The 25,319-nt window shown below is 66.9% G+C and overlaps 1 protein-coding gene across 1 annotated transcript; it reads right to left on the bottom strand.

The window, feature by feature from the left end:
• Positions 1 to 254: 254 nt before the first annotated feature.
• On the bottom strand, positions 255 to 23,784 carry AQR (aquarius intron-binding spliceosomal factor). Its single transcript, XM_029077710.2, has 35 exons — positions 23,669 to 23,784; positions 20,616 to 20,672; positions 20,350 to 20,390; positions 19,510 to 19,545; positions 18,674 to 18,794; positions 18,299 to 18,439; positions 17,806 to 17,874; positions 17,466 to 17,566; positions 16,636 to 16,712; positions 16,181 to 16,245; positions 15,603 to 15,719; positions 15,125 to 15,238; positions 14,415 to 14,518; positions 13,938 to 14,040; positions 13,554 to 13,674; positions 13,317 to 13,458; positions 12,993 to 13,171; positions 12,628 to 12,795; positions 11,771 to 11,940; positions 11,393 to 11,634; positions 10,812 to 10,958; positions 9,844 to 9,913; positions 9,381 to 9,491; positions 8,545 to 8,654; positions 7,969 to 8,104; positions 6,926 to 7,138; positions 6,525 to 6,662; positions 5,186 to 5,257; positions 4,340 to 4,527; positions 3,957 to 4,128; positions 3,389 to 3,559; positions 3,151 to 3,236; positions 2,019 to 2,193; positions 1,264 to 1,377; positions 255 to 817 (listed from the first exon to the last, which is right to left on the bottom strand). The coding sequence occupies exons 1-35, from the start codon at positions 23,741 to 23,743 to the stop codon at positions 383 to 385; spliced, it is 4,581 nt and encodes a 1,526-aa protein (XP_028933543.1). The 5' UTR covers positions 23,744 to 23,784; the 3' UTR covers positions 255 to 382.
• Positions 23,785 to 25,319: the final 1,535 nt, after the last annotated feature.

The following is a 25,319-nucleotide window of genomic DNA, read 5'->3' as shown; positions in this document are numbered from 1 at the left end:
ACCGTTTCGCACGCCTCAGCCACGCGGAGCGCCTGGGAGACATCTCCGGTCGCCCGGTCCTCTCCGGCCTCCCGCCGGGCCGAGGGGAGCCCCGGCGAGCCTCTGAAGCCGAATGGCCCCGGGGAAAGAGGCAGGGGAAAGCTGAGCTACAGGCGGGACTCTCGGGGCTTCCCGCGGGGGGCGAGGGGGGAGCCCAACAGCGGATGCCCGTCTTAACTGACGTTCAAGAAGCAATCTGAGGCCGGCGGCAGAGGGGAACGGGAACGGAAAAGAAGTTTAATCGGCCGAAAACCCAGTGCTCGGCCATATGAAAAGTAAACCTCTGAGCTGGCTCGTCAGGTATTAATCATTAAGCTGGCGGCGCCGCCGCCGGGCCACAGTCTCACCGTGCGGCCGGCTCGCCGGGAGCTCTCCCGGCCTCCTGGGGGCCCTCGGCCGAGGAGGGCCCATCCTCCCCCCCTTTCTCGGACACCCCAGTCTCTGATGTCTCGGCCTCCCCCTCCACCTCTGACGTTCCGGCCTCCGTCTCGATCTCCGGCCCGGCTTCCGTTCCGGCCCCCGTCCCGGTCTCCGTCTCGGCTTCCGTTCCGGCCCCCGTCCCGGCCCCCGTCCCGGCCTCCGCCTCGGCTTCCTTTCTGGCCTCCGTGCCCGTCTCCGCTGTGGCCTCCGTGCCCGTCTCCGCTGTGGCCTCCATCTTGGCCTCCGTGCCCGTCTCCGCCGTGGCCTCCGTGCCCGTCTCCGTTGCGGCCTCCGTTCCGGCCTCCTGACTGGGAGCCGGTTCCCTGTCCTCCACCAGGGCGGGCGGGGGCGGGAGCGTCTGCCGACAGAGGAGAAAACCTTTCGGGGCGGGCCAGCGCAGCCCCCCTCCCTCGCGACTCTGCCTCCGCCCCGTCCCGTTTCCTCGGCAGCCGACGCCCTGCCCTCCGGGTCCCCCCACCCGGGCATCGCTCTGTGGGTTCCTCGTCACAAGAGGAACGCCCGGACACCCTGGCCTGGGGCAAACAGATTTTAGGGCCGGAGTTCAAGGGGAGCCGAGTTGAGAGATTTTGGTGAGCACCAAACGCGGGCCAGTGCCCGGCCGAGGGAAGACGAGCCCCCGTGGAACGGGGGACCCCGAGGGGGGGGGGCGGAGGCGTCCCTCTACAGACCAAAATTTCTCGAGGGCGTCGGGGAGAAGGGGCGAGGGCCCAGCTTAAATCCTCAACGCGTCCGGCAGATAGCAGGTGGGCTCCTGCGTTGGAGGGTGGCTGCCGGGCACCTCACCTGGCGATAGCAGTGAGAACTCCGAACCACGTGGAGGTACATATTGTAGACGAAGTTGGCCATCTGGGGCGTGTCCTTGACGACCTGCACGGGGTGGGCAGGGTGGGCTCCGTTCTGGAAAAAAAGAGCGGGTCGGGGTCCCCCGGCCCACGGGCCTCCTAGGACCGGCCGCCTTCCGCACGCGGCGGATGGAGGTCCTCCGTCTTCCGGGCGCGCCCCCTCGCTGGTCCGGAACCTCTCCGGGAGCGCGTAGACGGTCTACCGCCTACTGCGGTCACCCGAGCACTCCGTATGGTGCTCGGCACACAGCAGGCCGCTCAGTAAATACTACCGATGGGTTGAACGAGCGACTCCCAGAGCAAAACGGACTCGACGATGATAATGATAACGATGGCATCTGTTAAGCGCTTACTGTGTGCCGGGCACTGTTCTAAGCGCCGGGGAAGATAAAGGATAATCAGGCTGTCCCACGTGGGGCTCACGCTTTTAATCCCCGTTTTACAGATGAGGTAGCTGAGGCAGAGAGAAGTTAAGCGACTCGCCCGAGGTCACAGAGCAGACGGGTGGCGGAGCGGGGACTAGAACCCGTGTCCTCTGACGCCCAAGCCCGGGCTCTTTCCACCGAGCTACGCTGCTTCCCCGGGCCCCCCGGGGTCCATCTCCCTTGGAGGCAGGCGGGGGGGCTGCGGCTGGGCTGAGAGGGCACCGTCCGGGGCCCCGGGGGTCGGACCGAGGGAGGGCGAGTGAGTCCCGACCTTCCTGTCGGTGGGGAAGCGCTCGGTGGGCACGATGTGAAGGTGGAGGGGGCGGGCGGTGAGCTGGCTGAAGGCCGGCGTGAGCTCGAAGCAGTTTTGGAAGAGGGCTACTCGGGCGAAGATGTACAGGCCGAGCCGGGCCCTCGACATGGCCACCACCAAGCGACGGACGTCCCTTCGGGGAGCAAACGCGAGGCGGCGACTGAGTCCCCGTGGCGCCACCGGACACCCGGAAGCCCGAGCCCACTCCCTCGCCTTCCCGGGGACGGCCGCCACTCCCAGAAACCTCCCCCCCCCCGGCTCTCCCCATCTCCGGAACGCCTCCCTTAATTAACGTCTCGCCCTCCGCCGCCACCCCAGCGCTTCCACATCACCGGGGCACCTCGGGGCTCGCCCCCACCCGCCGCCCCACACCGGTACTTGAGCACTGGCTTGTTCCATCCCCGTGCCCTGGTCCCCACTCAGGTTTCCGCCTCCCCCACCGGACCGGAAGCAGCTCGAGGACAGGGATCGTGTCTACCGACCCTACGCCACGCTCCTCGGCACTCACTACAAATAGCTCTCTGCCCGTGCTAGGGCTCGCCAAGTACTGGTGACTGTGAGCTCCCGGAGGGCAGGACTCACGTCCGGTCACTCTACTGGGCCTCTCCCAAGTGCTTCGACACAGTGCTCTGCACACATCGGGCGCTGATCGACACTGCCGGATGAGTCCGCCATGTTACCATGAATAAGGGATGCGAGGCGGGCACCGGGGAGAAGCGGAGGGTCAGTCGAAGAGGTCCGAGACCCAAGGGACGCGAGTGGCCTCGCCGGCCCGAGACCGGGTCCGGTCCCCGCTGCCAGCCCCGACCCCGACCCCGGCGGGCCGGCGCTCCAGACCATCCAGAGATGAAGGGTAAAGGCAGTATCGTCGACCCGCGGGAGACCCCTCAAGATGCCCGGGACAACGGGTGTTGCCGGGAAGACCCGGCCCCGACTCCCCTGAACGGCCGGCCCGATTCGTCAGACCGGGCCGACCCTTGGAATAGCGGGCTCTCGTTCCCCTTGGGCCGCCCGAGTCGACTTCCGGAGCGGGGGGAGAGGCAGAAGCTCCCGGAGCCAGGCGGGTCTGGGAGCTGGGGCTCTCGCCTACCTCAGGTGGCCCACGGCCCTGGTCCGCACGAGGGAAAGGAGAATATAATCGTTCTGCTGCCCCTGAAATCTGTCCACCGTCGTCACCTGGGAGCAAACGGGAGACGGGAGACGCGGGCCCTCTTAGAGCCCTTGGCCGCCCCGAATAAGAGAAGCGGGACCGGGTCGTGCCAGTCCGATGGCACGGGGACGGCCCCCACCTCTCGCCCCCCCACCCCGTGCCCACGGGTGGTGCTGACCTTGTTGGGGCGCCCGATGAGGGGGTTGTTCCCGCAGCGCTGATTGATGACGTCCCGAATCAGGTGCTTCTGCCCATTGTAGGTGGTCAGGATGCTGATCTTATCCGCGGGGTAGCCCAGCAAACACATGTACATGAACAGGGCCACCACGTACTCGGCCTCCCCGAGGTTCTGCAGGCACACGGACACGGATATTAACGGAAATGAATAAATCACAGCTACGTACGTGAATGCCGCGGGGCTGGGAAGAGGGAAGAACAAAGGGAGCAAGTCGGGGCAAAGCGGAAGGAAGTGGGAGAAGAGGAAAGGGGGTGCACAGGCAGGGAAGGCCTCCCGGAGGAGATGTGCCTTCAATAAGGCGGGAAGAGCAATTGCCCGTCGGATCTGAGAAGGGAGAGCGGGACGCGCTCGACCCCGCTCAGAGCGCGTTATACGCTCAACCCCTGGTGGCGTGCCGGGAGGAGACCGGAAAGTGGCCGGGGGAAGACGGGCCCCGAGGCGCCGCCCCCTCCCCGCGGGGCTCGCGCCCGTGGCCGACGCCGGGGGGGGGCGGGGGCCCGACCCTCACCTGGTAAAAATAGGGATTGGGCTCCGACTCCCCGACCCCGTGGAAGTCCTCGACGTTGATGAGCTGGAAGTCGTAGAGCAGGCCGGCGTTGGCGGTGCGGAACTCGGGCAGCAGCTGCACGTGGGGCAGGTTCCCCAGGTTCTTGTAGCGCCAGTTGTACAGGTTGCACAGGCTTTCCGAAGCAAGGAGGCAAACGGCCGACCTCACCGAAGGTTGGGCCCCGGCCTCGCTTTCCCGGCCAGGTCCCGGGACGTCGTCCTCCCGGGTTCGCCGACGGCCCCCTACTCCCTCCCGCGGGCTGACCGCAGCCAGCCTCGGAGCTCCCCAGGGGTCCGGAGCCGCTCCGCCCGGCCCTCCCGGCTCCCGGCTCGTCGAGCGGTTACCTGGCTCGGGCCCGCCCCTGGGCGTCCAAGTCGACGGTGGGCACCCCGCCCCGGACGAAGCGGGTGAACAGGGACTGTTCCATGTTGGAATATTTCTGGAAGGCCATGTTCTTGACCACCGGGGGTAGCTGGTGGTGGTCCCCGATCATGATCCAGCGCTTCAGGCGGCTGAACCCGTCCTGCGGGTTCTGGGGACCGAGAACATCGGGGGGGGGGGGGGAGGGGGGGTCATACGATCGAGGCGGAGGCCCTCGGCGGCGGGGCGACGGGGCGGCCCCTGGCCTTCTCGGAGGGGACCCGGGGGATCCTGAATTCATCCCGAATGCCCGCGGGCAGTCGGGGGCCTCCCAGATGTCACAGTTCAGGCCCACCAGAGGTTCGGGACTCACGAGACAACCCGGGGGATTCGCCAACCTCCCGACCGCTTCTGGAAATAACCAACTAAAGGGAGCTACAAAAATAGAACTCTCCAAAACGCATAATTATAATGTCATTTCGGCGATTACGGCGGCCGAGTCTTTTCAGAGCTCCCCTGCCCGGATCAGCTGGGGATGTCTCACGGAGAAACCCCCACCCACGAAGAGCGGAAAACCAGGCGACGCCACGGTGGTCAGTGGAGGCGGGAGCGGCCGACGGCGGGCTCGCTGTCCACCGCGGAGGGCCCCGGGGGGAAGGGTGACTGTGTCGGGGGGCGGGGATGAGCCTGGGAATGGCTCACTGGGACCTCAGGCACTGGGCCACCTTGCCCCACCCCCGACCCCAGCAGCAGCCGGGGCACAGATCGTGGTGGCCCGGGGACGCTCCAACACCCCGGGTCTGTGCGAGGAGGGACGCACGGGCACATACCTGCAGGAGGAGGGGGATGAAAGTCTCTATCTCCAGGATCTGGGCTGACTCCTCCATCAAGATGTTGTCATACTGAGAGACGGGGGGGAGAGACGGGGAGAGAGGCCCGTCAGGGAGACGGGTCGAATCTCAGGCGGCGCAGAAGCCTCGAAGCCCCTGCTTGGCCCCGGGGCTCTGGGGACAGCGATCTCTGACCGTGGTGAGCTTCTGGTCTCTCCAGGCCCATGATCATCACCCTCCCCTTTCTCCCCGGGAGCCTGGTCCCACCCAGTACAGAAACCCAGTCGAGGGCGGCCTCCCTGCGCCGGCCCGGACCGGAGCCCTGGCCCCAAAGGGCCGAGACATCAGGAGACGGGCGGGCAGAGATGGCGCCCGCATCAGCCACTTCCCTGGATGGCTCGAGGATGAAACGCGAACTCCCCCGGAACCGCTTCTCCGCGCTCCGTCCCGCCGACGGAGTGGCCGCCGCGGCCTCCCTGCCCCAGGACGGGTCGCCCATTTCGGCTACCGGACTCGGGGGCAGAAGAGGCCTGCCGAGCCCCTGCCACTGGGGACGCAGGCAGAGCCCTGCCCGCCGGGCTCACGTCCGTCCGTCCCCACTGCCGCCCGGCCTCGTCCCCGCAACGTGTCACCTTCCGGTCCACGGGCCCAGGAGGTCAGTCAATTGCATTTACTGAGAGCTTACTGCGTGCAGAGCACCGTACTAAGCGCTCGGAAGGGCACGATGAGCGCCCCCCCGTGTCCGAGGGCCGGCTCCGGCCGAAGGAACGGGCGCGGCCGGCCGCCCGTTCGGGTATACCGGAGCGTGGGGGGCGGGCGCGGGCTATCTCCCCGGGCCCGTTCAGCGACCGCCAGGGTAGAGCGAGTCCTCGGGTTACGTGGAGCCGCAGGCGGCCAATCGGGGCCAACTCTGGCGCCGGGCAGCGGGCAGAGGTTCGGCGGGCACGGCTTCTGAATGAGCAGGTGCCACGGGAGCTTGGCCTGAATGGCTCGGATTCGGTCGTCACCGACAGCGGTGCCTCAGTGCTCGCTCACTCGGGGCTCAATGAAAGCAGCGACTCTGGGCTCGTACGGTGACCGGATCCGATTCGGCGCTCCTCAAATACTCACTGACGGCAACAACTCAGCGCTCACTTTGTACGTGGATCCAACTCAGTGCTCGCTGAATGCCCGGATCAAATCCAGTGCTCTCCATCACCGACGACCCGGCCCCGGGCCAATCACCACCCCGCGATCTGAGTCGGCAGCAAACCCCGAGGCCCGGGCCCCAAGCGGCGGAGCCAGGCAGGGAAGCAGAGAGCCCCGGGAACGAGCCGAGGGCCCCCGCCGCCCCCGTTACCTTGAACCCCAGCTCGACCAGGTCGTGCCTCTTCAGGGCGGCATGGGTGCAGGTCATGGCGATGATCTTGGCTTCCTTCACCAGCAGATACTTGGATCGGTCCAGGCCGCTCCGCAGCAGCTCGAAGGCTCGGAACTCCTAAGCGAGAGAGAGAGAGAGAGACGGGGTTCGAAGACTCCCCCAGCTCCCCGGATCTCTGGGCCGCCCCCATCCCAGCCGCCCCGTGTCAGCCGGCCCAAGCGCCCCTCCCGTCCCAGGCAGGTTTGCCTCGGGAGCCCGCCCGCGGGGTCGGGGCCACCTTCCCCGGGAGGGAAGACCCGGGCCCGGAATGGCACGGGCCCCACGGAGATACACGGGGCAGGCGGGCAGAGCGGCGCGGAGTGGAGCGGGGGAGGCCTCGCCTCGAGCTGAGTGAAGATCTTCCGGAGGTGCCGGAAACAGCCCTCGGCGATCTCCATGTCCTCCGCGTACGAGTCGCCGCGGAAGACGGGCTGCGGCGCGTTGGCGAAGTACTTGTGGAAGGGGAAGAGGCGGCTGACGTCGGCCACGTCCGGCTTGTCGCGGGCTCCCCTGCCCTTCACTTTGCTCATGTACTCCTCCCAGCGGGACATGACCTGCGGGGTGCACGGGGTCGGCCGCGTCACGGGGCGGGCCGCGCCAGCCCGCCGCGAGGCCCTTCGATCGCCCCCCCCGCCCCCGCCCCGCGACCCCGGCTGTCCTGGGTCCCGGGGCCGGTCTCCCTCGGGGGGGGGGGGCAGGGAAGGCACCGCGCCCGGCACAGAAGGCGCCCGGGGCCCGCTACGCCCGCCTCGAACAGGTTGCGGGCGCAGAGACCCACCGGACCGTCAGAGGTCTAGGCCCCGGAGTGCCGGCGGCAGGACCAAGGCCGCCGGCTGCCTCCTGACGTTATCTGACGGGTGTTATCCGTCGAGAGCCCACCGGGTGCCGAGCACGGCAGCGAGCACCCGGGAGAGTCTCTGAGAGGCAGCAGGTCCGGGCCCCGCCCTCACGGAGCTCAAGGTCTGGCGGGACTCGCTGCTCGTCGGGATCGGGAAGCATGGATCTGCTCCCTTTTCTCCCACCGCCCCCTCCCCGAAGCCCCCAACTCTGCTCCCCGGTACCGACTTCAAATGACTGGAATCGTCGTCTAGGCTCAGGAAAGCCCAGCCGAGACCCGCTGCCACGAGTCCCCCCAGGACTGGGGCATTGGCCTTCTGAGACCCAAGCCAACGGGCCCGGACAACAGAGAACAGCCCAGCCCGGGGCTGGCGGGCCTTGGCGCCACCTGGCACCCTGGCAAGCCGGCAGCAACACCCCCCAGGCCGAAACCACTCTGGGGTGATCTAGGAGAGCGTCCCCTGCGACCCGGCAGGGTCTCGGGGCGAACCGGGAGCGTCCCCCCGGCCGCGGGCCCGGCCCGGTCCGGGGCGCCGCGCCCCCTCACCTGGTAGAGGAAGAAGTGGCCGGCGGTCTCGCAGGTGTACGACACGTCTCCGGGGACCCCCAGGCTCTCCTGCAGCCGCCCCACCTCCCGCAGCAGCTCCAGTCTCCGGGCCAGGACGTAGTTCACCCTCCCGTACCTGGATGTCGGGACGGGCAAGAGGTGGGGCTCGCCGGGCCCGCTCGGAGCGGACCGGCTTGGCCCGGCCCCGCTCCCGGCCCCGCCAGGGAGAAAGGGCCTCTCCGCCGCCGGCACTTCTACCGGGCGGCAGCCCGCTCCAAACCCCACTTAGGACCTCCCGGGAGGCCGGGCTCCTCCGGGAAACGGGGCTCCGCATCCGAGAACCCGTCCCGGAGGGGCCGGCCGGCCCCTGGCTGACGGTCATCGGGATCCGTGGCCTCGGCTGCCACCCCCGACCCCGGTTCTTGCGGCGGTGGGGAATGACGAGGCGGTGTGGGGAGAGGGCCCGGCCGGCGAGCCCGGCCTCCGACGGAGAGGGTCGAGCTACGAGGGCGAAGGACGGATCCCGGCTCCGGCCCGGGGGCCTCGGGCCCGGGCCCTCCCCATAGTGCCGCTCACCGGCTGAAATCCTTCTCCGTCTCCAGCTCCTCCTCGCCGTGGCCGAGGCGCAAGAGGTGGCGCTCGTCGACGTCCAGGGCCATGATCTTCTCGAACAGCTGATTCAGGGCCTGTGGGAGGAACGAACGGGCCGGGGGGGCGGTCGGGGCCGGCACCGGGGATCGAGGCGGCGCGGCGCACGGGGAGGCCAGCCGGGGAAGGGACGGTAGAGGGGTGGCGAGTGCGGCGGGAGGGTCCCGGGCCCGGCTGGGGCGGGGGGCGTCGGCCTGCCGGATCGGACCGGGAGGGTCCGAGGATCTCTTTCTTGAGTGCGGGTCAGGCCCGTGGGACGGCCGGGCCCCGGGAAGGCCACCCCGCCCACCCGGTCCCTCTTCCCCACAGGTCACACAGCCTCCCAACGAACAAGGGCTCGTAGTGTGTGCCTGGGGGGGCCTCGTGGGGCGGGCGAGGTGTGAGCTCCGCGCTCCCTCCCAGACGCACACGCTCCCGTCCGACCCCACCCGTGCTTTACGATCGGCCCACGTTCCCGCCCGTCCCGACCGATCCATCGAGTTCCCCCTTGAAGGAGGAAACCTCCCGGGGATCAGAGCCCTTTCCCTTGCCCCACTTCGGGCTTTTTCTTGGTCCCAGTGGAAGGCGCAGTTGGGCAACGGGGCGCACCGACTCCCGCGGCTGAGCGCCGCCCCGCCGGTCGTCGTCCCGTCCCCCCCCCCCCGCAATTCCTTCACGGGGGCACCGGGCCAGAGGCGCCAAGTCACACCCGGCGCTCTGGAGCGGACTGAAGGGACCCCGCTCGTCGGTGAGACTCACCCTAGAGGAGAGGCGCCGGCGCCTACCTGGTTGGAGTGGGTGACGATGAGCGTCCTCTGCTCGGGGAAGTTGTGGTACAGGTTGGAGATGATCTGGACGGCCACGTCCGTCTTGCCCGTTCCGGGGGGCCCCACCACCTGGGGGGCGGACAGGGAGACGGTGGGCAGGTGCAGCCGGCTTCCCGCGGGAAGGGCCGGGGCCGCCGCGTACCACTTCTCCGCCGGGAAAGGTGCCGTTGCGCCTGGACTTCATTAGGGATTGTTTTTTTCAAATGGAGCTTCACACCACCGCCAGGCCCCACGGCCTCGTTTCTGACAGGCATGCAGTTCGGTATCCTTCCTCGCCTTCCTCTCCCAGAGACCCCCCCCGGCTCCGACCGGTCCAGAGAGCACGCTCTGGACCCCTCGGGGGAAAGGCTAAGACCAGCGGCTCAGGGTCCTGGCGCTCTCTCCCTTCCCCCCGTCCCTCCTCTGTTTCTCCATCTCTCACCATGGTCAGCCCCGGCTGCATCCCAGCCCGGATGGCCTCGATCTGCGTGTGGGTGAACTGGATCGTGTTGCTGCAAACCAACGGAGAGGGAGCCAGTCGGTGTGAAATCTGCTCCCGCTCCCACCACACTCCAGCTGGGACTCTTCTCCCCAGCTCCAGAAGCCCGCCGTCTCACCGGGCCTCGTCCTCGATCCGCTCGCCCCCGACCCCCGGCTCACACCCTTCCTCTGGGCCGGAGCTCGCTCCCCCCCTCCCTCCCCGCCACAGGCACTTTTCCCCGGTCGCTCCCCCGACCTGTAACTGAACTCGGAGTCCGCCTCCCCCGACGGACCGTCTGCTCCTCGACGGGAGGGTTCGGGTCTACCTCTTCTACCGCCCTCGCCCGAGCGCTCAGGGCAGTGCCCCAACGTGGCGGAAGCGTCCCGTTAATACCGCCACGTGATGGGTCTCGGCTCTCTCTCAATTCAAAGCCCCCCCGAAACCCTGCCTCCTCCGGGGACCACCTCCCGGCAGAACAACTCTCCTTCTGGCAGGCTCACACCCCCTCGACGCGGGCCCTCAGACCCTAAAAAACCCCCTGCCGGGAGCAGCCCTTCCGTCCACGTCGACCGACGCCCTCCAATGATCTGAGCCCTTCTCCATCTACACCACCAGCTCTCTGGGCCGTTGATCTTCCTCGCTGTACGTTCCTCCGTGTCCGTCGGCCCCCCGCTACCCTGAGCACTCCCCGAGTGCCCTGTCCCCCCCTACGTAGTCTCCCCGGCGCTCGGTAAAGTGTCCCGTGGCCGACGGGCCCTCGGAACGGTCCTCTGCGCCCAGCCGGCCTCCGAGTCGGTACGGCTCCTCCGACGGATAGGTCAGCCCGACATGAAAGACGGGGCCGTGGTCCCAATCCGGGATGTGGTCCGAGGCCCCGCCTCGGCCCCGAAAAGAGCGCGTGACTGGGGGTGTGTGTGCATCTGCGTTACCGTTTGGGTTGATTGTATGGATAGGGTCCTCGATTGGGGATAACGTGGGGCTCCACGATCAGAGTCTGCGCTTCTTCGCTGCCATCACCTTCCCCGTCGGCGTCCTTCCGCTTCTTCCCTTTCCCGCTTTTCACCGGGAAAGTAATCCTGAAATCCAGAGCCCACGTGTCAGCGTCCCCACCAGGGACTCCCCGGTCCCCGCCGGCGTGAACGGCCAGGAAACCTTTTAAGCCGACGTCCCCTCTTCCCGTCTGAGGGGCACCCTCCGAGCACGCCGGGAAGCAGCCCGGCGAAGCAGCGTCGGCCCTCGGGACCGGGCCCCGCGGGTGCCGACGTCCCCGTCGGGCACCCCGGGGACGGGAGCCGGGCGACGCCGGCCACCGACCCGAGACGGCGTCGCGGACCCGGCATCACGCTCCGCCCCACGGGGATCCCAGCGCTTACCTCCTCCCCGCCCTCTAACATCCGAGCCCGCCGTCCGGGCCCGCCGACGAGCCCCGGGTTCTGGCCGGGCGAGCCCCCGGCTCAGCCGGAGGAGGAGGCCCGCCCGGGAGTGGGACGGAGGGGTCCCCGTGCCGCACCTGAAAGGTGGGACCTGTTGGTCTGGGTTCTCGGTAGTGACTTCGATGTTGTAGCCGGGGAAGCTGGCCCTGAGGTGGTCCATGGACAGGAAGGTGTCGTTGAAGTCCAGGCGGGCGATCTGGTTGGGCATCTTGGAGTAGTGGGCGCTGCCGGGGTCTCCGTAGCCCAGGATGATGTCGTGCAGCCAGTCGGGCACCACGCACTCGGTGTTCATCAGGTCCCGGATGGTCTCCAGCACGGCCTACGGGCAGCGAGATGCCGCGGGGGTGGTCGGGAGCGGGGCAGGGGGAGGGCCGCGTGCGGGCAGAACGCTCCCCAGGATCGCCAGCCCCGCCCCTCCGTCCCCCCCCCCCGCCCCGACGCCCCGGCCCGCAGACCTTGAAGTTGTTTTCCTTCGGCTTCCTGCGCATGATGATGTTGAAGGTCTCGTACACGTCCTCGGCCCCGTTCTGGATCGTCCTGGTCATATCCTGCTGGTACTGGTTGGGGTCCAGGAACACCCGGAAGGTTCTCGAGTCTCCTCTCAGCCTGGGCTTGGGCTCCGGCCCTAGTCGCCGTCGGAAGCGGAACCGAAACGAACGTGGGACGGAAGCCGTACCGTGACGCCCCACGGTCCCGACGTAAACGGTCCCCTACTCTGCCACCTCCCCCGGCCTCGATTCGCTTGAACGTCCGTCTCCCCCGAAAGAACTCAAGCTCCTTGGGGGCTGGGATCGCGGCGAGCTCTCTCAGGCGTGGAGCATAGCGCTCCGCACCCAGCGAGAGCTCGATAAACGTCAGCGGTTGATCGAAAGGAGGCCCCGGTGGAGCTCAACGGGCAGAGAGGCATTTCGAGGAAGGAGAGCTCGAGACACCCGATCTGCTTCACCCAGAACAGCCCCCACAGCAAAGGGAGGGGGAAAACGGTGGGACGGAAGGGGAGCCGGGGGCGGGGCGAGGGGGACGAGGCCGCGGGCGAGAATTCTCAAGGGAGAGGAGGTCCCGGCGGGCTTCTCGGGACCGAGGCGGCCCAAAGCGGGGCGGTGCCTGTTCCGAATTGAGATGAACGGCGGGGTCCTTATCTTCCACGACGACTGGCTCGCGACCCGGCGAACGAGTCCGAGTTACCCGAGACGTCCCACAGATCGGGGGGCAGAATGGGCCAACCCCAGCTTTGGTCCTCAGTGACCTGCCCCTGGTCATCGGGCCCAAACCGGCCCCCCGGCCCCCTCCCCCGAGGGCCGGCGGCACCCACCGTCCTCGATGACCCGGCCCTTGTCGTCCAGCACGCCCTGGATCTCGCAGCCTCGGACGTAGACCAGGCCGATCTGCTCCACGAAGGGGCGCCTCCGGTCAAACTTGGTGCCGTAGGGCTTGGTGGGGCGCACGGTGATCAGGAAGCAGACGTCGTGCTTGCGCAGACCTAGGCCGGGAGACGGGGGTCAGATTCGCCGGAGCCCCCTTCCCCAGCCAGCCGCCGTCTCGCCCGGTGGGCCGGGCCCCTGCTCCGAGGCAAGGCGGGGGGGGGGGGGGACGGCGGGGTACGACGAGGGCGGGGGCCCGGGACCCGGCCGTGCCGGGCAGCCCCCGGGGCGAGGGGAGGGAAGGGCGGCGGGTCACCTTGCCACTCGTCCTTGATGTGATCTCGGACGTTCAGGTTGACGGTCACGTCCGCCCGCACCCGGGCCGGCCAGTTCTCCCCGATCTTGGGCTTGGCCACCTCCACGACGGTGAAGGCCACGATGGGCTGGGCCATCCGAGCCCACCCGCCGAACACCACCCCTCCGTACTCCGACTGCCTGCGGACGGGGGGGGGGGGTGGGCGCGGGCCCCCCCCGGCCGCGGCGCCCGCCCCGCCCGCCCCTAGAAGAGGGTGGACCCGGAGACCCCTCGCTGGGGGGAGGCCTCCCCTCCTCCCCCCCCGGCTGCGGACCCGGCCCCTACCAGGGCTTCGTGCGGCTGACGCCGTCCTCGATGTCCTGTCTGATCTCGTAGGTGGACTCCAGGCGGAAGAGGTTGAAGTTCCGCAGCAGGTAGTCGTGGAGGGTCAGGAACTGCAGGTTCAGCTTGGGGAGGGCCAGGCAGCCTGCGCGGGGACCAGAGCGCACGGCCGTGGGGGCCCCGCCCGCCGCCCGGCCCCCGGCGGCGCCCCGCCCGCCGCCCCCGGCCCGGGGAGCGCACCTTCCCCCGAGTAGTACTCGGTGGGGACGATGTTCTCGTCCCAGATGATCTTCTCGGTGGGGTAGAGGGGCATCTGGTTGAGCTGCTGGATCTGGGAGATGCGCCGCTCGTGGCGGGACACCTGGGGACGCGGGCCCGGGCCCCGGGAGGAAGGCCGTCCGTGAGGCCGGCCCGCCGCGTTCCCTTCGCCTCCCCCGGGGGACCCCGCCCCAGGCGGCCCGGGGGAGCCGGAAACCCGTCCCCTAGCCGGGCGGGGCACGCGGCGGCCGATTCTGTCGCGCCGTGCCCTCCCGGGCGCCCGGTACGGCGCTCTGCGCGCGTCAGGCGCTCCACGAGAACCGCCGGTGGAGCGGACGGGCCGAGCCGGCCCCGGCGGGAGCTCACCAGCAGCTCCAGCAGGAATTCCTTGTCGAAGGCGGAGTCCCGGCCGTCCGCGAGGGGCGGCAGGAGGCAGAGGTGGGAGGCCACCCGGTGGAGAGTGTTGGAACTGGAAAACACGGCAAGGCGGCGCCTGGGTGGGGCCGCGGCCTCCGGGGGCCTCCCCGAGGCCGGACCCGGGGCCGCGGGACCCCGCCGCGGGCCCGGGGGGCCCGGGGGGCCGGCCGCCCCCTCCCCTCGCCCCGCTTCCCGGGCGGGGCCCCTCGGTGGGACGGGACGGGGCCCCGGAGGACCGAGGGCGCCCCGGGCGGTTCCCGCCGGCCGCTCCAGGCCGGACGCCGGCCCACGGGGCAGGGAGACGGTCCTCGGTCCCGCTCGGGGAACGCGGGGGGCGGAGGGAGGTTGGGGGGGGGTCCGCCCCAGGTCCCGGCGGCAGGGAGCCGAGATCCGGTCCGAGGGGGAGACGCCTGCCCCGAGACTCACCCGAGGGGGACGAAGAGCTTCATCAGGGCCCCGCGGGTGTCCACGGCCGCCACGTTGGACAGGGCGAAGTCGTAGAGCTCCGGGAAGTGGGCGAAGGCGGCCCGCTGGGGAGACGCGGAACGGCAGGGAGGTCGGGGGCGTCGGGAACGAGGACGGGGCCACCGCCCGACCGGGGGATCCGCCGCCCCTTCCCGCGGCCGCTCATCCCCACGGGGACCGGAGACCCCACCCGGGACAGACGGCGAACACGCTGTTTTGCGCAGGGCGTGCTTTCGAGAGAGCCCGTCCGCCGAGCGGCGTCACGGGCCGGGCAAGGGGCGGTACAGACCGGGGTCAGGTTCGCCGTGTTCAGAAGCTGAGCGCTAGGGCAGATACGAGCTCGACTGGCTGGACACGGTCTACATCCCACAGGGGGGTCGGTCACAATTCCCATTTAACAGCCGAGGGAACTGAAGCCCAGCGAAGTGACTCGCCCAGAGTCACACAGCAGATAAGTGGCGGAGGGGGGATCGGAATTCAGGCCCCCGGACCCCCAGGCCCGGGCTCTTTCCACTAGGCCATCCTGGGGTCGGGGGAAAGGTCGACGTCAGAGGGTCAGTAAATCCAGGGGCGGCTTCCATCGGGCCGACGACCGACGTCTGAACCGTCGCCGCCCAGGGGCAGGGCCCGCCTTCCCGCGGCGGCCCCCGCCGCCGTCACCCCGCCGCTACCTGCAGGGAGGTGATCCTGTCATAGTGAATCGTCGTCATCTCGTTCTCCGTCAGGGCGTTCCCCGTCTGGTCGTTGATTTCAAAGCCGGCGTAGAACCTCAGCATGTCCAGGAGCTGCACCGACATGGGGCACGCGGGGCGGTCGGTCGGTCGGTCCATCAGTGGGGAGGGGACGGGGAGGTGGGAAACGAAGGGCCGAAGGCAGGCCGGCCAAGCCCGGGCCCACGATCCCCTGGGGGGTCCTTAGGGAGGGATCGATCTGAGACTAAACCCGGCAGAACCGCCAACCCCACGGGCCCCCCCCCCCCTCCGCCCACGGCTCGCTGCGGGGCAGAGACCGAGCCCCGACAACCGCCTCCGCAAGCTGGAAAGAGGAGAGAACCCCCCCCCCCCCCGGAGGTGCAACGGAAGCCATCGGGACCGGGGAAGAGGAGACGGAGGGGAATAGCCGAAGCCGGGCTGGCACGCGGCCGCTCACCTGGGAGAAGAGATGGCCGTCCTCTTCCCTGCGGACCAGGTTGGACAGGGAGCAGTGAACCACCAGGTGCGAGTCGTCCAGCACAGTGTTGAACCAGCGGCGGGTGGGCAGCAAGGCCTGTGACCGGCACCGCCACGTCCACGGGCTGGGTACGCCGGGTGTCCCGGGGCCCGCCGTACCCGGTTCCCAGCCCGGACGCCCCCGCGGGACGTCCCACCCTCCCGAGGCCGGTGCCCTCGGCAAGAGAGCCCGCGGTCCCCACCCCCCGCATTCCCTTCCCCGGGGACGTGTGATTCACACTCTGCCCGCGTCGGGCCGCCCCGGCGTCTTCCGAGGCCCCGGCCAGGAGTGACCAGAGGGGCCCTGAGCTCTGTCCGTTTCCCAAAGAGCTCCGGGGACCCCGTTGGCTTTCCCCACCACATCCTTCTACGCCCGGGCAGCCGGCGGTCTGCCGCTCCCCGAGCCTCTGTGTTTATTGGTCCCCGCCCCGTCCCCAGGCAGCGGGGGGAGAGAGAGCCCGGGATGCGGACATGCCCAAGAGCAAGGGGAAGTTCCGGCCACGCGTCCTGGGCCCTTACCTCCAGGTCGATCATGAGCTCGATGAACCTTTCACAGTAGTGGACTCTGTCCATGGTCACGGGCTCTGCCGGGGGGAGGCACAAACGTTCTCTCACCGGGGCCGGAGGCCCCCAGCGTCTCCGCCGTTCCCGGGGAGCGGGCCGGCCCGCAGGCCGGGGAGAGCCCGGGGTATCGGCCCTCAGCCCCGAGCATCGTCCGCGACTCAGACCGGCCGTCGCCCGCGTGTGAGGGGGTGGCGACCGGGGTCCGGTCCCCGCGCCCACCCAAATGTCACGCGGCACCACCCCGGGTGGGCACCGCGTCACCGGAGAGGAGGGAGCAGAACTCGGCTTTCCCTCCTCGGCCCTGCTCGCTCCTCGCCCGGCTTGCCGTCGGAGGTGGGGGCCGGGGGCGGGGAGGGGCACGGGGGAGGGAGGCCCTTCCCACCCAGGCCCAAATGAGTCAGATCCCTCACCCGAGAGGGGAATGGATTTGAGCACGGAGATAAACCTCTGGATGAGTTGGGAAAGGAACCGCCGCTCCTGATGGGCCCTGAAATTAGCAAGGTTAGAGCTTTAACCTCATCCTGAATCAAGAACGTGCAGCTACTTTACAGGTTTCCAAAGGACGAGAACCTGACAGAGCAGGAATCCAGGAGATGAAACCGCTCGATCAACCCCAAAGTCGATGTAGCCCAGGACTCTGCCTTGGCGGCAGCGGGAAGGACCGAACACTTGGAGGAAATGTGCGCTGCTTCCCCTTCTGGACCTCCACCTCCCTGGTCAGGGATGAACCGTCACACCCGGCTCTCTCCCAGTGAGCCGGCACTGACCATCCACCACCACCGACTCCCCCCTCTCCGTCCCCGGCCCTCCCCCAGGGCACGGCACGGACAGTCCGATACCCGACTCTCCCCTCCCTGGCCCAAACTCTCCCCACAGTGACCCAGTAGAGACGCTCGCCCACAGATCTGTCCGCACCTCAGACCGGCAGGAGGGGTGCAGCAGGGTGAGCACGTGCGCGGACGCATAAAGGTACACGTGCGTGCGCCTGCACCCACTTAGCAGGCAGGCCCAGGTCAACCCCACGCTTTGGAGAGCTCTCTGGCTCCCGCAGAGTCTCCCGAGGGCCGCCCGGCGGCCGAAGGATCGGGAGCCCCGTCGGCTCCGGCCCCCAGAAGGAAGGAGCACCTTCTCCCTCTCCCGGGGAAGACCTTCTCCTCCCGCCCCGCGGGGGAAGGGCCGTCTCGGAGCCTCCGCGGACCGGCTCAGGTCCCCCAACTGAAACCGCCGCTCGGTCACGTACTCTTCCCGGAGCTTCGGATCCATTTTCTCATCATTCTTCCGGATCAAATTCCAGAACTTCTTCAGCTTGGGGGTCTTTTTCAGTTCCAGTTCCAACCGGGCCTGTGGGAGTGGGGAAGAGGGGGCGGGGGAGAGTCATCCCTGCCAGGGATGACACTTCACATTTCTCCCACATCCTCTGACCCCAAACCGCCAAGGTCAGGGAGAAAGCCGCCGGCGGGAGGCAGTTTTTGCCCCGGGGCTGCTCCGAGTCCAGGCCCGGAGCTGTCGTCGGGCAGCGGCGCCCGGAGGAGGCCCAGCGGGGTTCTGAAGGCGCAGTTGCGGGGACGGGGGACACTCACGGGCTGAAGCCCCAGCCACATCGGGAGAGAGATGAGCTGCTGCACCTGGTTCCGGATCAGATCCACTTCCTGCACGTGGGGAAGACAAGGGCGAGCTCAGCCAGAGGCCTCCCCGCCCCCACGGCGTCTGAGACCGAGAGCCCGGTCCGATCTCTCGGTCTTGCCCGGGGCTCCTCGTCGACAGTGGCGAAGGCTCAGGTCGGTCGGTCTTATTTACTGAGTGCTGACTGGGCAGAGCGTCGTATTAAGCGCTTGGGGCGAGTACAACGTAACAGAAACAGTCCTTGCCCACAACGGCCTGAAGGGGTGAAAGCGAGGTTTTGGGTTCGAGCGCTTACAACAGCGCAGGCCCAATAAATCCCGCCCACAGGTGATTATCCGCGGCGGCCAGGCGGCTGGGGCCCAGCACGCCACCCTGCCCACCCCCGGCCCAAGTCGGCCCCACGGGCCTCGACGGGAACGACACGAGAAAGGGGGACGGCGGCGCGGGTACCAGGCTGTTGAAGCAGTGATCGAGGAAGAGCAGGAGGATGGTCTGCTCGGGCAGGGAGGGCTCCTCGGCCCCGTCGGCCAGCAGGGCCCCCAGGATGCGCTTGAAGAAGAAGGGAAAGTGCTCCGGCTTTCTCTTGAAAGTCTACGGAAAGAGAGGGGGAGCGGGTCGGCCCAGCGGATCTCGGAGCCCGCCCCGGGACCCCGGGCCTCCGCTTTCCCGGGAGGTTCACGTCCGTGCTCCGCTGGAGACGCCAAATGGGAGGTTTGGGGTTCGGCGCCCGGCCGCAGCCGGAGGCCCCCGCCCCCTCGGCCCGAGTGCCTCCTGCGGCCGCCGGAACCGGACGGGGGACGAGCGGGAGCGCTTCCTGCCGGTTACCTCCCAGGCGGGGACGTTCTCCCTGAACTTCTCGTTCACCATGCAGCAGATGGACATGAAATAGGCCTTGCTGGACACCTCCGGGGAGTAGTTGAGCCACAGGTAGTTTTCCAGGTACTGGCTGCGGTGGGAGAAGGAAGCGCAGGGAGCCCGTGAGCGGTCCTGACCCTCGGCCGGCGACCGGCCGGCGCCTCTCCCGTCGATGGTCCGGTCCCCCGGCCCGCGATCCCCCCGCCCGCGATCCCCCCGCCCCCAGGATCCTGCCACCCAGTGACGGGAAAATAAGCGCAAGGGCCCCGGCTCTCTGCGCATCTGGCCCCCCGACCGCCCAACAACGCTGACCTCCCCCGGCCGGGCCCGGGGGGGGGGGGGGGGGGGGGGGACGGGACACTCGGCATCCTCAGGGACACTGCCGGCCCCGAACCATCTCTGATCCCGCCGTGCTCTTCTTTTCCAAAGCTTAGGCAGAGCCTGGAGGAGGCTTCTCCCCCAGATTTCGTTCATTCCTTCGATCGTATTTATCGAGGGCCTGCTGCGTGCTGCGTGGAGGGCACTGTACTGAGCGCTTGGAAAATACAATTCAGCAATAAAGAGAGACAATCTCTGCCCACCCCGGTCTGGAGAACCCGGGTCAGAGGGCGGGAAGCCCCGATTCCTCCTTCCTTTCTACTTGAACTCACGTAGAGAGCGGCAGCATCTAAGACAGGACACGGCCCCAAGCGGGGAGCTCGATAAATGCCGATACCAATAAGAAGGGGAGTCTCAAAGAACCTCCGAACGGCAGGGCTTTTTTTCCCCTTTAAGGTTCACGGGATATCGGAGAATCGCACACTTACCTAAACTCCAGAAGCATGATCTTCCTAATGGCAAACCTACAAGGGAAGAAGAGGAGTTCGATTCCTGGGATCCCGTCCCCGAGGGGCGGGAGGGTTGGGTGAGCACCCATCTGGCTCTTGGCCTCGTCCATTCATCCACGAAAGACTCCCTCGGCCGCATCTATTCCACTTCACCGTGAGCTCTGCCTGGAATGGCAGCCCAACGGAAGGGCTCTCAAAAGAAGAAAGAGAATAAGGCTCTTTATCTTTCCCGAGAGCTCTGCCGGGAATTTCTCATCTTGTCTGTCCAACTGGACTGTCCCATCCCACTTGATTCAGCCCCCCACCCCCCCCCACCATCAGTACTATCTGCTGAATACCTCCTGGGTACAGAGCACAGGGGAAGCAGCACGCCTAGTGGAGGAAGCAGGGACCCGGGTTCTAATCCTCGTAACGACACTTGTTCGCCGTACGGTCTTGGGTAAACCGCTTAACTTCTCTGTGCCTCAGTTCCTTCGTCTGTGAGGATTTAGACTGCGAGCCCCATATGGGACACGGACTGTGTCCAACCTGATGGGCCCGTATCTACCCGACGCTTAGCATAGCGCCCGGTACAGAGTAAGTGCTTAACAAATGCCATTTAAACAAGAAAGGGGAGGAGGTGGGCCGGAGGGAAAGGAGGAGGAGAGGGAGAAAGAAAACACTCTGACCGAACGGGGACGGGGGGAGCTACCAGGGTCAAGCATCCAGTCCGGTGCTCTGCACAGAGAAGGCACTCACTCAGTCGATCCCACAGGCCGGCCGATCGATGGATGGACTGACCCGGGGAGGGCGAACGTGCGGACAAGAGGGAGCGCTTACCGTGACTTGACAATCTCTCTCTCGTATATGTCTTCGATGACCTGCGGGCGGCAGGGGAGAAGGTCGGGGGTGGAGGGGGAGAGGTTCCCTCCCTTCCCCGGGTCTAACCCCAATCCCCCGTGCTCCAGCCCAGGCCCCTCTCCCTCGCCCAGGCCCCCCCCCCCCCCCCCCCCCGAGGCGGCGGAGAGCCGGGCGGGCCCCAGCGAGCCCAGGGCAGGGGGCGGGGGGGACTCCACCCGCGGCGGGGAGCGGGGCCGGGAGCTCACCTTGGAGTCGAAGGGGGATTTCTTCTTGATGTGCGGAGCCCAGTACTCGCACGCCAGCTGGGGAGGCAAGCGGGACAACGAGGCTGCGTCACAGCGTCCATCGACAGGGCGACCGCCGGGGCCGGGCCGAGCGGCCGGTCGGGGGCAACCGCCGAGCGCTCTCGGGGGGCCGAGGGCTGTACTGAGCACTGGGGAGAGTCGGCAGACACGAACCCGGCCCGCTCCCGAGGAGTTTACCATCTAGCGGCAGAGGCGGACCCTACCGCGAATCACAGGTGGGAGAATGAAGGTGAAAGGAAGGGGAGGGACGAAAAACACAACTAAGTCTAACTGTGGAGGGGGTGGGGAGGAAGTGCGGTGAGGTGGGGTGGTGGGGGGGGTGTGCGTGTCTGTGCACGTGAGAGGGGACCCAAGGGCTTAGGTGATGCAGAAGTAGCGAAAACGCAGGGGCGGGGATGGGACAGGGCTATGAGAGAGAGGGGACGGGGCCACGACAGATGATCGGGGAAGCCCTCCTGGAGGAGACGGGGTTCGGGAAAGGTTTTGAAGATGGGGAGACTCACGGTCAGCCGGATGTGAAGGGAGAAGGGGCTCCAAGGAGGGGCAGAGGGAAGGAATTCTGCGACCCGGTGGACAGAGCCCAGGAGCGGGTCAGGTCCCGGCCACGTCTCCCCACCCCTCGAGAACCTCCAGCGGCTGCCCCGTTCACCCCCGCGTCACACAGAGGCGCTCCTCGCCGTCGGCTTTAGGGCGCTCCGTAACAGTAATAGCGTTGCTATTTGTGAAGCGCTCACTATGTGCGGAGCGCTGTTCCAAGCACTGGGGTAGACGCACGGTCATCGGGCACGGGAGGCTCACAGTCTTCATCCCCATTTCACAGATGAGGTCACCGAGGCCCAGAGAAGCGAAGCGACTCGCCCACAGTCAACCAGCTGACAGGCGGCGGAGCCGGGATTAGAACCCATGACCCCCGACTCCCAAGCCCGGGCTCTTTCCACTGAGCCGCGCTCCATCACCTCACCTCCCTCCTCTCCCACTACAACCCAGCCCCACACACTTGGCTCTTCTACCAGCCACCTACTCCCCGTCCCTCCATCTCGTCCATCTCACCGCCGACCCCCAACCCGGACCCTCCACCTCCCCCGGGTCCCGGACCGTCCTCCGCCTTCATATCCCTCAGACGGCCGCTCTCGCCACCTCCCGAGTCTTCCTGAAGTCGCACTTCCTCCAGGGGGCCTTCCCTGACTAACCCGTCGCCCTCCCACCCAACTGCTATTTAAGTCCTTCGGGATCATCTGAGCCGTCGGGGAGGACTCCCATCTCCCGTCCCCACAGACAACCCCGCTCTGTGCTCCCTCTACGGCTCTTCCCCCCGCTGGACCGCCAGCTCCTTGAAGGAGGCGGCCCACTAACTCTCCGGCGCTCTCCTCAGCGCTCAGCACGGCGCTCTGCACGCAGCAGACCCTAAGCTCCGCTCTGCCACCTGGCAGCCGGGTGACTGCGGCCAAGTCACTTAACTTCTCCGTGCCTCGGTTCCCTCCTCTGTAAAATGGGGATGGAGACCGTGAGCCTCACGTGGGACAACCCGATGACCCGGTGTCTCCCCCAGCGCTTAGAACAGTGCTCGGCACATAGTAAGCGCTTAACAAATACCGACATCACTAAGCCCCTCGGGGGCCGGGTTCGCGTCTACTGACTCTAACTGGGGAAGCAGCGCGGCCCGGTGGAGAGAGCCAGGGGGCCAGAGGACCGATATTCTAATTCCGGCTCGGCCGTCCGTCTGCTGCGTGACCCGCAAGTCGCTTAACTTCTCTGTGCCTCAGTCTCCCCGCCTGCAAAACAAAGATTCGATACCCGTTTCACCTCCTACTTGGACCGCGGGCCCCGTTTGGGGCAGGTACCGTACTCGGCCTGATTAAACTGCGTCTGCACCAGGCTCGGTGCGGTGCTCGACGCATGAGAGAGGCTCGGTGGAAAGAGCGCAGGCTTGGGAGTCAGAGGTGCTGGGTTCTAATCCCGGCTCCTCCGCTTGTCAGCTGTGTGACTGCGGGCGAGTCGCTTCACTTCTCTGGGCCTCAGTTCCCTCATCTGGAAAACGGGGATGAAGACTGCGAGCCCCACGAGACGTCCATCCCCTTGATTCTATTTATCGCCATTAAGTTGTCTTGTTTTTGTCCGTCCATCTCCCCCTTTGAGGCCATGAACCCATCACTGGCCGGGGATGGTCTCTATCTGTTGCCCGACTGTCCATTTCAAGCGCTCAGTCCAGTGGTCCGCACCTAGTAAGCGCTCAATAAATACTCTTGAATGAGCCTCCCGTGGGACCACCTGATGACCCCCGTATCTCCCGCAGCGCTTAGAACAGTGCTGGGCACATAGTAAGCCCTTCACAAACACCATCGTTATTAGAGAAGCAGCGTGGCTCGGTGGCAAGAGGCCGGGCTTGGGAGTCAGAGGTGATGGGTTCGAATCCCGGCTCTGCCACTTGGCAGCTGTGGGGCTTTGGGCAAATCCCTTCACTGGGCCTCAGTGCCCTCCTCTGTAAAACGGGGATGAAGACCGGGAGCCCCACGCGGGGCCACCTGATGACCCTGTATCTCCCCCAGCGCTTAGAACGGTGCTCGGCACATAGTAAGCGCTTAACCAATACCAACGTCATCATCATCAATGGGCAGGGCTGGTCTCTCTCTGTTGTCCATCCCAAGCGCTCGGTCCAGTGCTCCGCACCTAGTAAGCGCTCACATAAATACTCTTGAATGAGCCTCCCGTGGGACCACCTGATGACCCCGTATCTCCCGCAGCGCTTAGAACAGTGCTCGGCACAGAGTGCGCGCTGCACAAACACCAACGTTATTAGCACAAATACGACGGAGTGGATGCACTGAACGAATGCACTGAATGAATGAATGAATGAATGAATGGAGGAGGAGGAGGCGGTGGGCGCCCCCTGCTGGCGGAAGTGCACAGAACACCCCCCCCGGGAAAGCCCGGCGGCGCCCCCTCCCCCCCCTCCCCCCCTCCCCCCCGCCACGGCTTCCCCCATCCCCCCCCACCTGGGTGACGAACTCGGCGTTGATCTGCGACACGGTGGGGGCCACGACCTTCTTGGGCTGCGGCGGGGCGGCCATGGCGGGGGATGAGGGGCGGCCCCGGCGCGCGCCGCCACCGCCCCGCCGGAAGTGACGGCGACGAGCCCGGCGCCGGAAGTCCGGCCCGCCGGCTAGAGCGCCCCCTCGAGCGCCCCCTCCCGCCGCCGCCCCGGCTCCACCGCCCCCTGCCGGCCGGGCCGCCCAACGCCACCCGCCCATCGTCCCCAACCTCCTAAGGTGGGGATTTGTGAAGCGCCTCCTCGGTGCGGAGCGCTGTTCTAAGCGCTGGGGGAGAGACGGGGTCATCGGGTTGTCCCCCTTGAGGCTCACGGTCTTCATCCCCATTTGACAGGTGAGGGAACTGAGGCCCAGAGAGGTGAAGGGACTCGCCCACGGTCACACGGCTGACAAGGGGCAGAGCCCAGGATTCGAACCCGTTACGGGACTCCCAAGCCCCGGGATCTTCCCCCTGAGCCACACTGCTTCTCTGTAATAACACTGTTGGTATCTGTTAAGCCCCGACCACGTGCAGAGCGCTGTTCTGGGTCATCGGGTCGTCCCACGGGAGGCTCCCGGTCTTCATCCCCATTGGACGGATGAGGGAACCGAGGCACAGAGAGGTGAAGTGACTGGACCACAGTCACACGACTGACAAGGGGCAGAGCCCAGGATTCGAACCCGTGACCTCAGACTCCCAAGCCCGGGCTCTTTCCATTGAGCCAGGCTGCTTCTCATTCATCCAACCATCCATTCACATTTTTCGAGCACTCACTACAGGCATTCATTTCGCTCTATCGTATTTCTTGAGCGCTTCCTATGGGCAGGGCACTGCCCCCTTTCCCTCTGCTCCTCCCCTCAGCACTGTGCTCATTTGTATCTATTATTTATTTTCTCAATGAGGTGCACGTCCCCTTCGTTCTATGTTGACGATGACGTCTCTTTTTTGGGTTCTCTTTTGCTCTGCTGTCCGTCTGCCCCGATTAGACCGTGAGCCCATCGCTGGGCAAGGATGGTCTCTGTCTGTTGCCCAATTGTCCATTCCAAGCGCTCAGTACAGGGCTTCTGCACATCGTGGGCGCTCAATAAATACAATGGAATGAACCAATACTAAGCTCTTGGAGTGGACAGTGCGGCCACAGAATCTTCAGCCTCACGGGGAGCGGAGAAGAGGGCAGAAGCCCTCGGCCCTCTGAGAAGCAGCGCGGCTCAGTGGAAAGAGGCCGGGCATGGGAGTCAGAGGTCGCGGGTTCTAATCCCGGCTCCATGGGTCCACCGTGTGACCTTGGGCAAGTCGCTTCACTTTTCTGTGCCTCAGTTCCCTCATCTGGAGAATGGGGATTAAGACTGTGAGCCCCACGTGGGACAATCTGATTACCTTGCATCTACCCCAGTGCGTAGAACGGTGCTAGGCACAGAGTAAACGTTTAACAAATACCAACATTATTATTATTATTATTATTATTATTGTTAAACCCAGTAAAGGGGGGGGTAATCAGAGGGGACCGTGGCTCCAGACGGGGGCCGGCCCAACCCGGACCCCAGTTTCCCCATCCGGTGCATCCTTCTTTTCGTGGCCTGGCCCGAGGGAACGCTTTTTTCTTTTCTTTCTTATAAT

The sequence above is a fragment of the Ornithorhynchus anatinus genome, chromosome 13, assembly GCF_004115215.2.
Source record: "Ornithorhynchus anatinus isolate Pmale09 chromosome 13, mOrnAna1.pri.v4, whole genome shotgun sequence".
NCBI classification, from domain to species: Eukaryota; Metazoa; Chordata; class Mammalia; order Monotremata; family Ornithorhynchidae; genus Ornithorhynchus; species Ornithorhynchus anatinus.
The sequence above is the reverse complement of the archived record's forward strand: the minus strand, read 5'-3'. Positions and strand labels throughout refer to the sequence as shown.

What these genes read in the sequence shown, in the direction of transcription:
- AQR (XM_029077710.2), bottom strand. Translation starts at nt 23,743, where the DNA reads ATGGCCGCCCCGCCGCAGCCCAAGAAGGTCGTGGCCCCCACCGTGTCG. An exon ending in CCATACAATCAACCCAAACG is followed by an intron (nt 9,914 to 10,811) that starts GTAACGCAGATG and finishes GTTGGTTTGCAG; the next exon opens with CAACACGATCCAGTTCACCC. An exon ending in CAGGGGCGGGCCCGAGCCAG is followed by an intron (nt 4,129 to 4,339) that starts GTAACCGCTCGA and finishes TGCTTCGGAAAG; the next exon opens with CCTGTGCAACCTGTACAACT.